General features: G+C 38.7%; 2 protein-coding genes across 2 annotated transcripts in view; both read left to right on the top strand.

Annotated features, from left to right (window-relative positions):
- Positions 1–3,952, top strand: part of GRXCR1 (glutaredoxin and cysteine rich domain containing 1) — a 59,233-nt gene extending 55,281 nt beyond the window's left edge. The window contains exons 3-4 of the mRNA XM_050947983.1: positions 1,608–1,673; positions 3,703–3,952. Coding sequence (XP_050803940.1) covers positions 1,608–1,673; positions 3,703–3,882 — 246 coding nt within the window. The 3' untranslated portion in view covers positions 3,883–3,952. The remainder of the gene's footprint in view (positions 1–1,607; positions 1,674–3,702) is intronic.
- Positions 1–14,575, top strand: part of LOC127048267 (uncharacterized) — a 426,185-nt gene that overhangs the window by 348,266 nt on the left and 63,344 nt on the right. The window lies entirely within an intron of this gene.

The following is a 14,575-nucleotide window of genomic DNA, read 5'->3' as shown; positions in this document are numbered from 1 at the left end:
TTTGTGCTGGGGATCTAAGTTGAGAGAGCAGGCATGAGGAATCTTCCACAATGCTAGATACAAGCAGATCCTCTGCTGTTGTAAGAATTGTCGTAGCTCCATTGACTTTAATAGAACTATGCAATTTATACCATCACAGGATCTGTAGAACACCTGTACCTTCACTTTGCTGCCCCAGTCAACTAATAAGTTGTAGAAGTAATTGGGGACCTGTATACTCCCATGCACAAGGGTTTCAGTTCTGTTTTTCCACCTAGTGGCATAACCACCAACCACTCACTGACTCCTCCTCTGGGCTGATCTTTCACTACACTCCCATCCCAGCTGCCATAGAAACAGTATCCTGGAGTAGAGTCCCATGGTGTGTGCACTGAGTCCCTCTGTTTGGCCTCTATATTGCCTGCCTCTCTGCTCAGTAGAACAACATAAATTTGTCTGCATTCAGGGCCTTCCAAGCCCCCAAAGGGGAATTGCAGGTAGGGGAGAAGCAGTTTTTGGCCATGGAGAACAGGATACCAGTATATGACACTCCAACATATTGTCAGTTGAACTAAGTGTGTGTTCAAATATGCACATAGAGAAGCCTCTTATCCAGAGTACTGTATTTGGTGCAGTGACAGTAACTACTGAGCTACAGGAGAGACGGAGTTGCCTATTAGCTAGAGAATTGTACTGGGACTCAGAAGTGCTGGATTCTACTCCTGGTTCTGCCACCAGTTGCCTTCTGGGTGACCGTGGGAAAGTTGCCTGACTGCCTTGTGCTTCAGTTTCCCCATCTGTGAAATGGATATAGTGAGATTTAGCTGCTTTGTAAAGTACCTTGAGCACTACAGATTAAGTGCTATGTAAGAGCTAGGTATTATTAGTCAAGACACCAATAGCTACATGAGTTAAATGCAAAACATTCAAATTGGACCCTCAATTATTTCCAAAAAGAAAAAAAACAGAAAAAAAAGTTTTACATCTTCTTTGACACTTTCATTTTGTTTGTAATAAGCTCTGAACATTTACTTTCAGAAAGAAAAATGAGAAACTATTTCATTACTGCTCTGGTTCAGATCACAGAAATCCCCAAAGGCCTAATGTACTAGGCCTACATTATTATTATTCACTACAGAGTTTTGACTTCCATGTTGTTACAGAATTTTCATTGCCCTTACTCACTCTTATTAGGAGTGTTATGTCTGAATTCAATACTCACCTGCCGGAACAGTTGAAATACAGTTTCCCCTATATCACTTAGCTACATTCTCTGATGCATTGTATATCTATATAATTGTATTTTTGACATCTAAGACATTTTCTATTCTGCCAGGAAGTGCATAATGTAAAATAAGAGGAAAACAATCTCTATAATTAAGTTGTGGTGAATTCACAAGAAAAATGTAATATAGAGTTCAATAACCAACCTTGGACAGCTGTTCAGGAACTTGGGTTACGTTATTTTCACCTTTTAGCCATTCTAAGGTTCATCTCATAACAAAAATACTTCACATGAACAAAGTTCAATCATTTATTCAACCTAGTTAAGTTTTCAAGAGTAAACCCTCAGGTAATTCCAGTTCCCCCAATGCTAAATCTGCTGTGTTTTTTCTTTTTGCTAATAGGGAGCTGAGAAAATTCTGTCAATGAATGAATCAGGGGAGCTGCAGGATCTCTTAACCAAAATTGAGGTAATTGTATTTTTACAAACTCTGTGGAGAAACTACAAATGGAAGTTGTGCTGTTAAAATCAAATTATTTGCTAGGTATTTCCTTTCTTTCTGTTTTAAACTGATGATAAATCCCATTTTTTAAAAATGAACAACTACTTAGTGTTACAAACCAGCAAAGATTCCAGCCCCATTAGAAGGTTGGAGTTGCCACTATGCCAAACTCAACAGTCCACATCCACTGTTCCTGAATTTGACAGGGAGAAAACCCAAGACATTTATCTTCTGTAAGAACTATTTATGCAATCTCCACAATTTGAGCTGGAACAAAACCAGCATAAGGAGTCTGATATTTAATCAGATAGCAAATTGTTTCATCCTTCTAGAAGAGAAACACAATGGTGAATACAACAAAAAACAATATCCAACATAGTACAACTGAAAGAGCCCAAACCATCTCCACTCAACAAATGGGTGTTCCTGAGGGAATTTAGCAGTAGTAGCAGTGAGGGTAGCAGAATACCCCTCACTTCTCCATCCACTGGCCACCTTTGGGCTCAAAAGGACTGGCCAGTGAGACAGCTTTACATGTAGTTAAGCTGTGTTTGTTGACAGGGCCTCTAGCATCCTTCTCCAGAAGGATGGGTGGTTAAAGCCCAGGTTTGGGGCTAACGAGATGGGGGTTCAATTCCCAGCTCTATCACAGGATTCATGTGTGATTTCTTGCAAGTAAAGCTTGGTGTCTCCTTTCCCCATCAGTAAAAAGGATACACTTCTTTTCTCCCGCTCTTTGCCTGTCCTATCTGCTTAGAATGAAACCTCAGTCTCTTACTATGTGTATGTACAGCACCTAGCACAATGGGTGTCCTGATCTTTGCAGGGGCCATTAAGTGCCACTAAAGTATAAATAGCAGGCTAGAGCAGACTATGATCAGAGTACATCCACTGATTTATAGAGATGGCTTTGCCTGAAATTAGCTATAAGGTTCAGTCGTGACTCATTTTCACTGAAGATCCAGAACACAGGAATTCACTATATGCAGTCCAGTCTTTCATCAAGTCCATTTCAGGTCTTTCAAGGCAAAGCTAGACCTCCCCTCCCAAAATTCAACTTTTTCAAAGGGTTACATCTAGGGCTGTCAAGCAATTAAAACAATTAATCGTGCAGTTAAACAATAATAGAATGTCATTTATATAAATATTTTGAGGTGTTAATCATTAAATTAACTGGTGACGTTTTCATCAAAAGAGATTTAAGTCTGCTTCTTAAATCTCTTTAATGCATCATAAAAAAAAAGAAAATAAAGACAGAATTATTAAAACAATTCAGGAACAGCTGAGAGATTTGAGTCTTATTCTCTCCTTGCTCACACCAGTTTCCCCAGTGTAATTATTGATTTCAAAGGCATTTATTCCTGATTTATACAAATGTGAGAAGAATCAGACCCATGGCTGGTATATATCTTTGACTGTTAAAGCCTAAGATAATCTCCTCAATACTTAGATTTGAATATATCTGTTTTCCAAAGAGCTCTGCCTTGGTTAGATGGTATGAATCACTTTAAGATATGAGCAACTATCAAATGCTGAATCACACAATCCAAACATAAACATGAGAAAGTATACAAGTCATACTATAATAATATGCACCATACATAATATAAACACAAAAAACCTGTTTCTTACCCCAGAATGTAGAACAGGCCAGTTTAGTTACCTAATAGATCATAACTAGACAATAAAATATTTAGAACCTGGCTAATTCTTTTGGCAAATGAAAACACAAGCCATTAAGCATTATGTTAGATATACCAACTTGTAAAGAATTTGGCTGATCACTGAATGCTGCTCTTACCACCTGAAAGAACAGATAAAGCAAGATTCTATGGCAGCACAATGACAAAAACCAAAGCCAAATTTCAGTGTTCAGATTTTGCTGTTTCCTAGAATGATACTGCAAAGTGAATTCTGACTTGGAATCCTCATTATGCTAGAGCTTACAGTTATTAATGGAGTAACATTTTTCCTCTCTTGCTTTTTCCTTGTGCAGAGAGTGCAGCATCCCCAAGAATGCCCTTCCTGTGGAGGTTTTGGCTTCCTTCCATGCTCAGCGTGCCATGGGAGCAAGATGTCAGTGTTTCGGAACTGTTTTACAGACTCTTTCAAAGCCCTCAAGTGTACCTCTTGCAACGAGAACGGGTTACAGCGCTGCAAGAGCTGTGCAAGTTAAGAATGGCATCTTCCCATGTAGAACCTCCTTTTATGATGTTCCCACAGCAGTTTGTTATATACTTTTTAAAAACGACCATGTTTCTGATGCAGTCAATAAAATTTATTTGTAATAAACTTTTTCTGATTCAGTTGCTGAAGCCATTAGCTCAGGCCACTGCCTGTCACGTGCACTGAGTCTTAAATAAAGGGAGAGTATAGGCTACTTAAGGGAACATAATGCTCACAAAAGTTACTAGATTGATGGTGGTTAGATCTGAAATCTTTATTCACATAGGAGATTTAGCAGCAGGAGCATACGTTTCCTCACATTGCCCTGCCCAAGGACCTCAGTCCTGACCTGGAGAAAACATCAGAAGGAAGTTTAGACTTCATATCTGTTTGATAGTTTCTGCACAGACTGCCAATGATGATAGTGATTTTGTGATGTGGACTAACTCCAGACTACAATTCTTTCTGCATAGCATTTCACTGAACAGTCGATGTTTGGTCACAATTCACTTGGACTAAAATTTAACATATATGTAAAATATCCGATAACAATCCCTTGAACCATTAACTCCCCTTAGCCTGCTACTGTAAATGCCAAATTAGTTTCATTAAAAAAGGTGGTGGTGTTTCATTAAAATATTTGGTGGTGTTGCTTCTGCTTGTAATCATCTCTAAACCATCACAAAGAAGTATTGATCTTCTGCATACTGTAGTGATAACTTGAGGTCACACGAAAGCCTTACAAACTACAGGGTATATAAGGAATTAGAATGAGAGTTCTGCTTTTGTGGCTTAGTAAGAAAGAATCTCTTCCTTCTGATGGATCATCTGTATGGCAGGACAGATGTATTTGCTCAAAGGAGTGGTCAAAATGCACTGTGGCCTGGAGTTATTAGAGAGTGAACTGCAAATGTGCAAACTTTTTTGCATATTATTTCCCTTAAACAGTCTATGTCCTATCTGTATGTTATGCTCCCACAAAGAGGCAGCCTCTCTTAGTGGCTAATGCACAAGAACTGGTTGGATTAATGGGAAATGGAATGGTATTAAGGAATATGCTGATACTCATTGTTCTGTGATTTCTGATAAATGAAATCCTGCTTCTTTACAGCCTTTGTCACAATTGTTAATTAACACTGGATATAGATTCTGAGCACACTCTGGACAGTGACTACTAGGATGTGTATTGGATAACTGATCTCCTTCCAAAAGGGAATTACTACTAAAAAAAAGGCAAAAAATATTTCTGGTTGGTTTATAGCACTGAAATCCTAAAGTCTCTCACTGATAAAAAGATCTTACTCTGCACTTTATATTGATGATCCATCCTTCCATAGAAATAGCATATGTGAATTAGAGCTGGATAAGGTATTATCTCATCACAGAAAGCTGTTTTATTCAACCTAAAATGTTCTTCTGATAGGGAGAAGGGACTTAAACCTACCTTTTTTAACACTGCAGGTTAGTACCCAAACAATCATGCTAGAGGAAGTCTTTCCTCAGTTTTTGAAAACCTTTAAAAGATCTTGGCTTTGTTCTTTATAGGAAGAAAAACAAATTTTGAAGCCTCATATTATTTTGTGAACCAGAATGGTTTCCCCTCCAGTCCTCCTGTAGCTATTATAAGAGATACTCAGGACTCAAAAAACTGGGCCTTGCTTTGCCCACAATAAATTACAGAGACCAATCTTCAGCTATTATAAACTGTCCTATCTCTATTGACTTTAGTGAGGTGGTGACCATTTACACCAGGTAAGGATCTGCTCCCTGATAATCTCCTGTGTTAAGAAACTGTCCATAAGTTTCCTCAAACTTACTGAGTATAGTTCTGCTACACTTTTAATAAGTGATTTTCTGTGCTAAGCATTCCATTTTTGTAGCTCCCTTGCATGGTTGTGAAAGGCAAGTTTCACTAGATTTTGTTTGCAAAGACTGAACAAGGAAAGCAAAAGGGGATGTGTTGGTAGAAAAATAAGCTTTAAAAGTTGTAAAATAGTTTGAGAGGATAAAGAACAAAGTAAAAACATAAGAAATGGAGACACAAAAATTAAACAAAGTTCTAGATGTTTAAATGCCTACAATAAAATGTCATTACTGTGCAAGCCAACGTTTGCGTTTCCAGTCTTCCCATGAATTACCAGTCCATTCAATCCAAACAGATTTTCCTTGTTGTCAGCCCACCTGAGAAATACCAAGAGAAATAATTTGAGAAGGAAGGAGTAATTTTGATAATAAGTAAAAATATATTGTGTATTACTTGTTATAATTATTGGGCCAGATCCTCAGCTAGTGTGAAGCAGTCTAGCAGCATTGAAGTCAATGGAACGATGCCAATTTAACCCAGCTAAAGATTTGGTGGTAATAACATAAATATACATGGTGCTTTACAGACATAGAAAACTGTCCCTGAGCCATGGAGTTGGAATCCATGTTTTCTGCCTTATTTCTCTACAACTAGACAAATGACTTGATTCTATTCTGACTTGCCCAAGTTTTGCACCAATATAACGCCACTGACTTCAAAGGAGTTACAGTCTTCTCTTACACCAGGCTAGATCACAGGCCAGACCCTCCTGACTGTTCTTTGTGCAGCTGGAAAGGAAAATTTTACTACCAAATGCGTTTACAGTATACTCCTCCTTATCCGAATAGCATGAGAGACAAGGATTTTGTTTGGATAATTGGGAATTCGGACAATTGAGAGGGCAGGAGCCAGTGGTTTGAGCATTGGCCTGCTAAACCCAGGGTTGTGAGTTCAATCCCTGAGGGGGCCATTTGGGGATTGGCCCTGCTTTGAGCAGGGGGTTGGACTAGATGATCTCCTGAGGTCCCTTCCAACTCTAATAATCTATGATACCCATGTACAGTTAGCTGCAGGGGGGCCTTTTCATGCAGTCTAGGCCAGGTCTCTGCTCTATTATGCCACATTATCCAAATCCCTTCCTTGTCCCCTGTGGAGAGCATGTATCTCCATGCTGGGGGACGAGGAAGGGAATTCAGATAATACAGAGCTTTGGGTAATAGGGTTTCAGAGAAATGGGAGTATGTAATTAAATAATCTTAAGGAATAAATAAGCCAATATAAACCAAGCTGTATTTCTTGCTGCAAACGGTGTGCTTTCCCTGAGGGAGGTAATTTGTCAACCTGCACACTGGCTATTGTTTACATTAAAAAAGTCTGGATAAATCTTGAAACATGAAAGCAAAAGCTAGTTTTGCCATAAGTAGTGTCAAATACAATAATTTTTCCTTTGACTTCATATGGTGAAAAAATAAAAAAACAAAACCAAAAAGGCCTACAAGTTTTTTCCGGAGGCTCTGGGTTTTATTAAAGAAAATAAGAAATTAATTTTGTTGCAGAAATATGCTTTATCATTTTCATGAGAAGCAAAATAATAGTATGCACTTCATGTATTATTTCTATCCACTGCCTTTGTATTATTGCATTAAGGATAGTTTTATTCACTAAGACCGTGACACGTAACGTGACCACAAAAGCATTCAAAGGGAAACATTTATACCCTAAATAATTTAGGCAGAAAGAATTTAGATTGCTCAGTTTACTTTAAATTATTTAGAGATGATAGTAAAGGACATTGTAATCCAGCCACAATTTGAACAGTAAAAATTATAAGAAATATTTTTTTCTTTCTTCCTGCATTCTTTTACTCCTAGGTAATGAATCAGGAAATAATTGTGTTAGAAGAAAAGCTTTATGAAAAGACTTAGACACTAGTGCTTGGAGCTTACCAGTGATACTTAACAAAATTGCTTTCAGATGAGTTAAAAGATTTATGAAATACAATAAGTTCTCACTAAAGTAAAGCCATGTTGTAGTGTTTCGGTACGACTTTCACTGCCTGCTTTGTTTCATGATTCTAGATGCCATATTTTGTCTTGACTAAAAGACAACCTATCTCCCTGAAAATGAAGAACTTTAAATGCCAATTAGCTACAAAAATGCATTTTGCTCTATGTAGCTCTAATGACTTGAGGTTTGAATGCATATGCAGAAAATTCTGCAGGGTGAAATGCTCCAGCAAATTGTCAGTGGGTATACTTTGAACCCAGAAACAAAGCTCCTACATGGTACATTGCTAATAATCCCTTTAAAAAAACATAGATGAGTGATAAAAAAAAAGGAAACAAAACTTATTAAAAACCAACATTGATTAAGTTTCAGAGGGGTAGCTGTGTTAGTCTGTATCAGCAAAAACAACAAGAATTCCTTGTGGCACCTTAGAGACTAACACATTTATTTGGGCATAAGCTTTTTTGGGCTAAAACACACTTCATCAGATGCATGGAGTGAAAAATACAGTGAGCAGTATATAAATACACAGCACATGAAAATATGGGAGTTCCCTTACCAAGCTGGGGTGTGTGTGTGAGTCAGTGCTAACAAGGCCAATTCAATTAAGGTGGAAGTGGCCTATTCTCAACAGTTGACAAGAAGGGGTGAATATCAAGAGAGGGGAAATTACTTCTGTAGTGCTAACGAGGCCACCAGTAACAAAAAGGCTCTGATCTACTCAGGTGAATCTTGTGCCAGCACTTGGGTGACCATATTTCCCTAAAGTGAAAACAGAACACTGAGGGTGGCTATAAACCTTCTGCCCCAGTACTTCTCCCTCCTATTTTTCCCTATCCCCTCCTCACTGTACCTCTTCTTGACCCACTCTGCTCCGATTTTCCTGCTTCCCTGCCCCCTCCACATCTAGCTGCATTGAGAGAATATGAGCTGCCTGCCATCACTGCTGGCCTGTTGACATCACGAACATCACAACTTTTTTGGCAAATCTGGACATTTGTCCCATTTGCACTTGCTTGAACATTCCTCAGGACCCCCATAGGGTAAGAACAAATGGGAAAAATGCTCAATTTTCCCAAAAGAGTCATGACGTCTGAGACAGAGCTTAAAAAGGGGACTGCCCCAGCCAAAATGAAACATATGTGTGCTAGCCAGCACAGATACCCATTGATCATCAACAGGGCTTCAGTTGGCTGCCAGGGTCTACCCAGATGGATCAGGATGCACTGGTACATGTCAACATGCATAATGTCTTTTTTTAAGAGTTTTTCACCTTTGAAAATCTGGTCCTGGATATATGTTTTATAACAATGAGTTGAAAATAAAACAAACTTTTCTTGTGACGTGGTGTTATTTACCAAACTTATGTTTATCATGTCATAACTATACACTAAATATAAATGGACTGCAAATGCTATTCTTAGGAGGAAACTGGTAACAAGTCTGAAGATATTTTATTTAACACTAGCAATGTTTGATTCTCTTTTGTTGTGCATTATTACATTTGCTGAAGTTTGGCTTTTTATATACACAACATCACAAAAGAACATGCCATGTCCATGAAAGCAAGCTCTCATGTTCTATACTAATAGCAGTAAAATAAGCTGATGGGAATACTTTATTGCTTATCATTCAGCACACATGCTCAGAAACATACATCTGTGTTGTAAGCAGCCATTGACTAATTGCAAATAACTTTCCTTTACATGCAATGATTTAAGGAGATTTTTTTAAAAAGCCATTTCTATTGACTATTGCAGAATGCCTCATCCATGAAGGATGATTGTTCTATGATTTAATTACAGGAGAAAAATTTTAATGATGACACGAGTTATTTGGATCTTTCACATGACCGAGGAAAAATAACCACCCTTCACGATGAATATGTTTTATGCATTTTACTGTTATTAATTTGACTGATTTAATTTATTGGCCCAATATATTTTTCCATGTAACCCTCAAAAATTCATTTGGGAGCATATTATGGACTTTCCCCCCCCCATTCATTTGAGAGTGTAATCTATGAAAAAGATATTAGAAGTGAAATTAATAATGGTCTGCAATAAAAAACAAAACACAAAAAGTAACAATTCCACTCTCTCCCTCCTCATAGAATCATAGAATATCAGGGTTGGAAGAGACCTCAGGAGATCATCTAGTCCAACCCCCTGCTCAAAGCAGGACAAATCCCCAGACAGTTTTTTTTACCCCAGTTCCCTAAATGGCCCCCTCATGGACTGATGAAGGTAATAATAATAAGAACACACACCCCAGTTTCCTTATAATTCATCATGGCTGACACCATATTGACAGGGAGACCCCACATCTGGAATAGCCAGAGTCTCATGAATCAGGCTCAAGTTGCATTCACAGCAACTGTTCCACTGCCCATATACTTTTACTTACTCTAGGCTTTATTAGTCACTTTAATTTATATCCTGTGTTCTGGCTTTTAGATGCAGACCTCCATTAGGTATTGTGTGGAGTTGCATCACTTCAGCAGGAGCACTGGGAGGCATAATACTTCACATACTTCAGTCAGTGCATAGAGGGTAGAGGCATGGCTTTACCAACTTCCCTCTTCTTCTGCCCATCTTCACCTCCTCCACACATACTCGGAGGAGTCTACAAAATGCAGAAACTGTTTTTCACACCTCCCCTGTATGCTTAGAGCCCACCTGGATTATAGCTCTACACAGCCAAGCAAAAAGTAGAGCCTCATTCCTATACATTCCCCTGTTCAGCCATGAGGACTGGAGAAGTGTAGCCTTTCTGTCTGTTCTCTAAACTGTATTATACTTATCGAGTTTTCTTCTTCTGTCTTCACGAATCAGACTCCCTAGTCCCTGGATTCCTTTAACTGAACATTGTCTTGTACAGCAAAGAGCCTCAAACCGTACACACAGATCTAAGTGTTACTTTTTATAGAAGTTTGATAAGATATTCCCACCCACCCCCCAGCCAGAAAGGAATATCCTTACACAGACCCTTTACTTTTTTATAAACACAGTAATTTGATTATGTCCGCTATTATCTAAGAACAATGAACATAGGCCATACTTACAAGACAGGGCACTGTATCCTGGGAAGCAGTGACTGAAAAATATTGGGGGTCATGGTTGCTAGTCAGTTGAACATTAGCTCCCCATGTGATGCTGTGGCCAAAAGAGCTAATTTGAATGTGGGATGTATAAACAGGGGAATCTGGAGCAGGAAATAGAGGGGTTGTTTTACCTCTGTTTTTGGCACTCATGCAAATACTCCTGGAATACCATGTCCAGTTCTGCTGCCTACAATTCAGGAAGGATGCTAAAAAATTGGAGACGGTTCAGAGAAGAACCAAGAAAGTGATTAGAAAATATGCCTTATAGTGACTGGGCTTTTCCATTCTGTTAAGCTAAATAGATAAAGAGATTCAAGGAGTGACCATTATAACTCATAAGTATCTAAAAGGGGAACAAATATTTAATAATGGGCTCTTCAATCCAGCAGAGAATCAATGGCTGGAAGTTAAACTAGACAATGTCAGACTGGAAATAAGGTGCAATTTTTTTTTAAACAGTGAGATTCATTAATCATTGGAACCATTTACCAAGCATCATGGTGGATTCTCCATCACTGATGGTTTAAAAATCAAGATTGGATGTTTATCTAAAGATCTGCTCTAGGAATTATTTTGGGGAAGTTCTGTGACCTATGTTACACAGAAGGTCAGAGCAGATGGTTACAGTGGTCCCTTCTGGCCTTGGGTTCTATGAATCCACAAATTAGTCTCTTCAGTTACCACTTTCTAACCAGTGATCTCCCATTTTGTTACTCTTTGCTATTTCCCTTCAAACTGCATTATCTGAATTCAAATCTCATTCCACTGATTTTTGTCTTGTTTTTTATATACTTGTGTAATTCCTCTGATTTCTGCTGTGGCTGCAATCCATCTGAGATTGTTAAACATATTTTCTGTGTTCCAAACAAAATTTTATATAAGAGCAAAGTCCTCAAACTATCAGAATTGTGAAAAAAAGCCTTTGTTACAAGACAACTATGATTCACTGTTTTCTTGTGAAAATGAGGGAAATAAATGTGCTGACTGACTGAATTAAAATGTTTAATTTCAACAATAAGATATTAATTAACCCAGGTGAACCTACTGGAGCCTTTCAACTACTGAAAATGTCTATTTCAACCTAAGGCCAATAATCACATCAAACTTGCATTGAAAGTAATAACAACCACAAAAGTGGCATTTGAAGAGTGCTGACATGTAACTTCAGCCACAAAAATCAGACCAACCTAGGCTGATACTTTGGTCAATGGTTTAATGGAGCCAGAAGAGTGGACTAGTACTATTCACTGAGTCTGCCCAGCCCTTCATAGCATGCCTCCAGACCCAACCCTCCTCACCCCACAGCCACTGGGTTAGGGCTGCATCCATCTGAGCAGCGTGGCGGGGGGCAGGGGGGGTTAGAGACCCAGGTCTCTGCCATTCCAGGGCTACATCATTAACTTTGGACCTGAAATTGCTGTTTAAACAAACAACCAAAATCCCATCCACAAACAGCAAACGAACATTTCTAGCACTGATGTGAATTTCCTCACTTTTGTTGGGAAGGGGTCAATCCTAGTTTCCAGATTACATCCTGTTTTGAACCAATTTCCAGCCAATGCATGGAAATTCATAGTTAATACCACCAAAAATCATGTCCCTTATGCCTTTTATCCTTACAGAATATTTAAGGCCTGAGTTTTGTATCTAGAGAGGAAAGAGGATGGAAGGGTCTGGTGAAAAGCAGGAAAGTGGAATTGACCTAGGTATATTGTTATTGTCCATCTGCCAAGCAATAGGAGATTTCAGAGCCTTGCAGATTGGTTTCCTGGTTACCAAATTTGGGTTATTTTAGATCAAATGCACAAGTTCCAGAGTCTCAGTGTAAGGAGCACATAGTATCTGTGAAAAAGTGTATATACAGTATGGTCAGGCACAGAACTCACAAATTCAGATATCCTTCCTCAGTCTGAGTAGTACAACACTTGTCAAGAAGTTCCATTGAAATGAATGTGGTTATTCAAGTTGAATAGTACCTTATTTCATGAATCTGGGAGGCACACTCTGGCTTTCAATATTTTCCCCATACAATAGTGGAGCCATATCTGCCATCATTTCATGCAAGGAGATCTGAATGAAGTAAATGGCTGTTTCACATTAAAAAAAGTTAAAATGATGGTATGATCTCTTCCACAGTGACAGATAAACACTCACTCTCCCTTTGCAAAGAAACTTGCTTAGAAACTTGACCAATTATTTCATGCTTCTTTATTTTCCCTTTCTAAATCCCTACATAACATTGCACAGTAAAACCAGTCTAAACCATGTTATTCGTAACTCGCTTATAACCATTGAATAAACCAAGTGAACAATTCTGTTTTATAGGATATATGAATGTGTCCTGTAAATGTATTATTTTGTGTTGAGAGTAGAGATCCCATCCATGACAGAGCAGAACAATGCTTTGTCAACTTCTGTAGGCTTTTCAGTTCAGAAAAAAGTATAAAAAAGGCATCCAATTCTATCACTGAGGTGAAAGGAAAAACTCCCATTGGCCTCAGAGGGAGCAGGATTGGGGTGCAGTATGGCAGCACACGTATCCCTTGCTTTTATAGTCTCTGCTCCTGCAAGTGAACTTTTACTTACATGAATAAATGCTGTATGACTGGGACTGCTGAGTCCCTTACCACAGTGTCTGTAAAGAAAGGACCATGTCATTGTACTTTTAATGTAGTCTTTAGGCTGGATCTGATCTCTTCCTTTGAGAAATGAATTGACACTGCACACAGCACAGTTTCTGATGATTAAAACCAAGTAGTGGACAGTTTGAACAGTTTGATGACTCCAAAGTTATTTGATCTGGAGGTAGTTAGTTGCAGTTCTATTTTTGCTCCCCTGGGAAAGGTCATAGAACCCTGACAAATGTTGCTGGAAAATGGCAGATTGCCATACCTGTATATGTGGAAATAAGTGACACACAACAGGAACATGTACTGTAGATGGAAATAAACAAATTAAAATCAGTGAAATAAGTGGGAAAGGGCTTTTGCAACTGTCAGAAAAATTGCAGCTAACATCCTTATGTGAATGACCCAGGGCAGCAGACTTGTTATTTAATCAAGGAGAGAGAGCATACCACCTTTGAGAAACAGAAAGCAGCCAGGAAGAAGTCACATTGTGTCCCTCTAGAGTTACTAAATGATACATATGCTTAGATGATGTAAGTAGGATGAATATTGTTGTCAATAGGAACTATGCTGAACAGAGATCAGCAGGCAGTGGAATCATTGCTGTTTCTTTCAAGACAGCAGTTTCTTCTGGATTTGTACATATTTCATTTCCCGCCAAAAATCTCATGGACTATTGTTAACCAAGTATCTAATTCTGCCACTAATGCACATCACTTAACTCTGTGGAGAAATCCCATCAATACCAATGAAACAAGGCGGGCTCCAGCTTTTTTTCTGCCCCAAGAGAGAAGAAAAAAAAAGCCGCAATTGGCTCTACCACATCGCTTCATTCTTCGGCGGCAATTCGGTGGCCAGTCCTTCCCTCCAAGAGGGACTGAGGGACCCGGACGTGCCGCCAAAGACCCAGACATGCTGCCCCCTTCCATGGGCTGCCCCAAGCACCTGCTTGCTGTGCTGGTGCCTGCAGCTGGAGCTGCAATGAAACTACTCACATGAATAAAGTTAGACACATATATGTTAACAGGATTCGTTCTAATTAGTAATTGATACCAGACCTGGAAGAAAGCACTTTCTATTTACATTTTTAACACCTAATGCCACATTACATCATAGTATCTGCACTTATAGTTGGCAATGGCATATTACATTACACAGTATA

This window comes from Gopherus flavomarginatus, chromosome 3 (genome assembly GCF_025201925.1).
Source record: "Gopherus flavomarginatus isolate rGopFla2 chromosome 3, rGopFla2.mat.asm, whole genome shotgun sequence".
NCBI classification, from domain to species: domain Eukaryota; kingdom Metazoa; phylum Chordata; order Testudines; family Testudinidae; genus Gopherus; species Gopherus flavomarginatus.
Note: the sequence above shows the minus strand (reverse complement) of the source record. Positions and strands in the feature narration are given on the sequence as shown.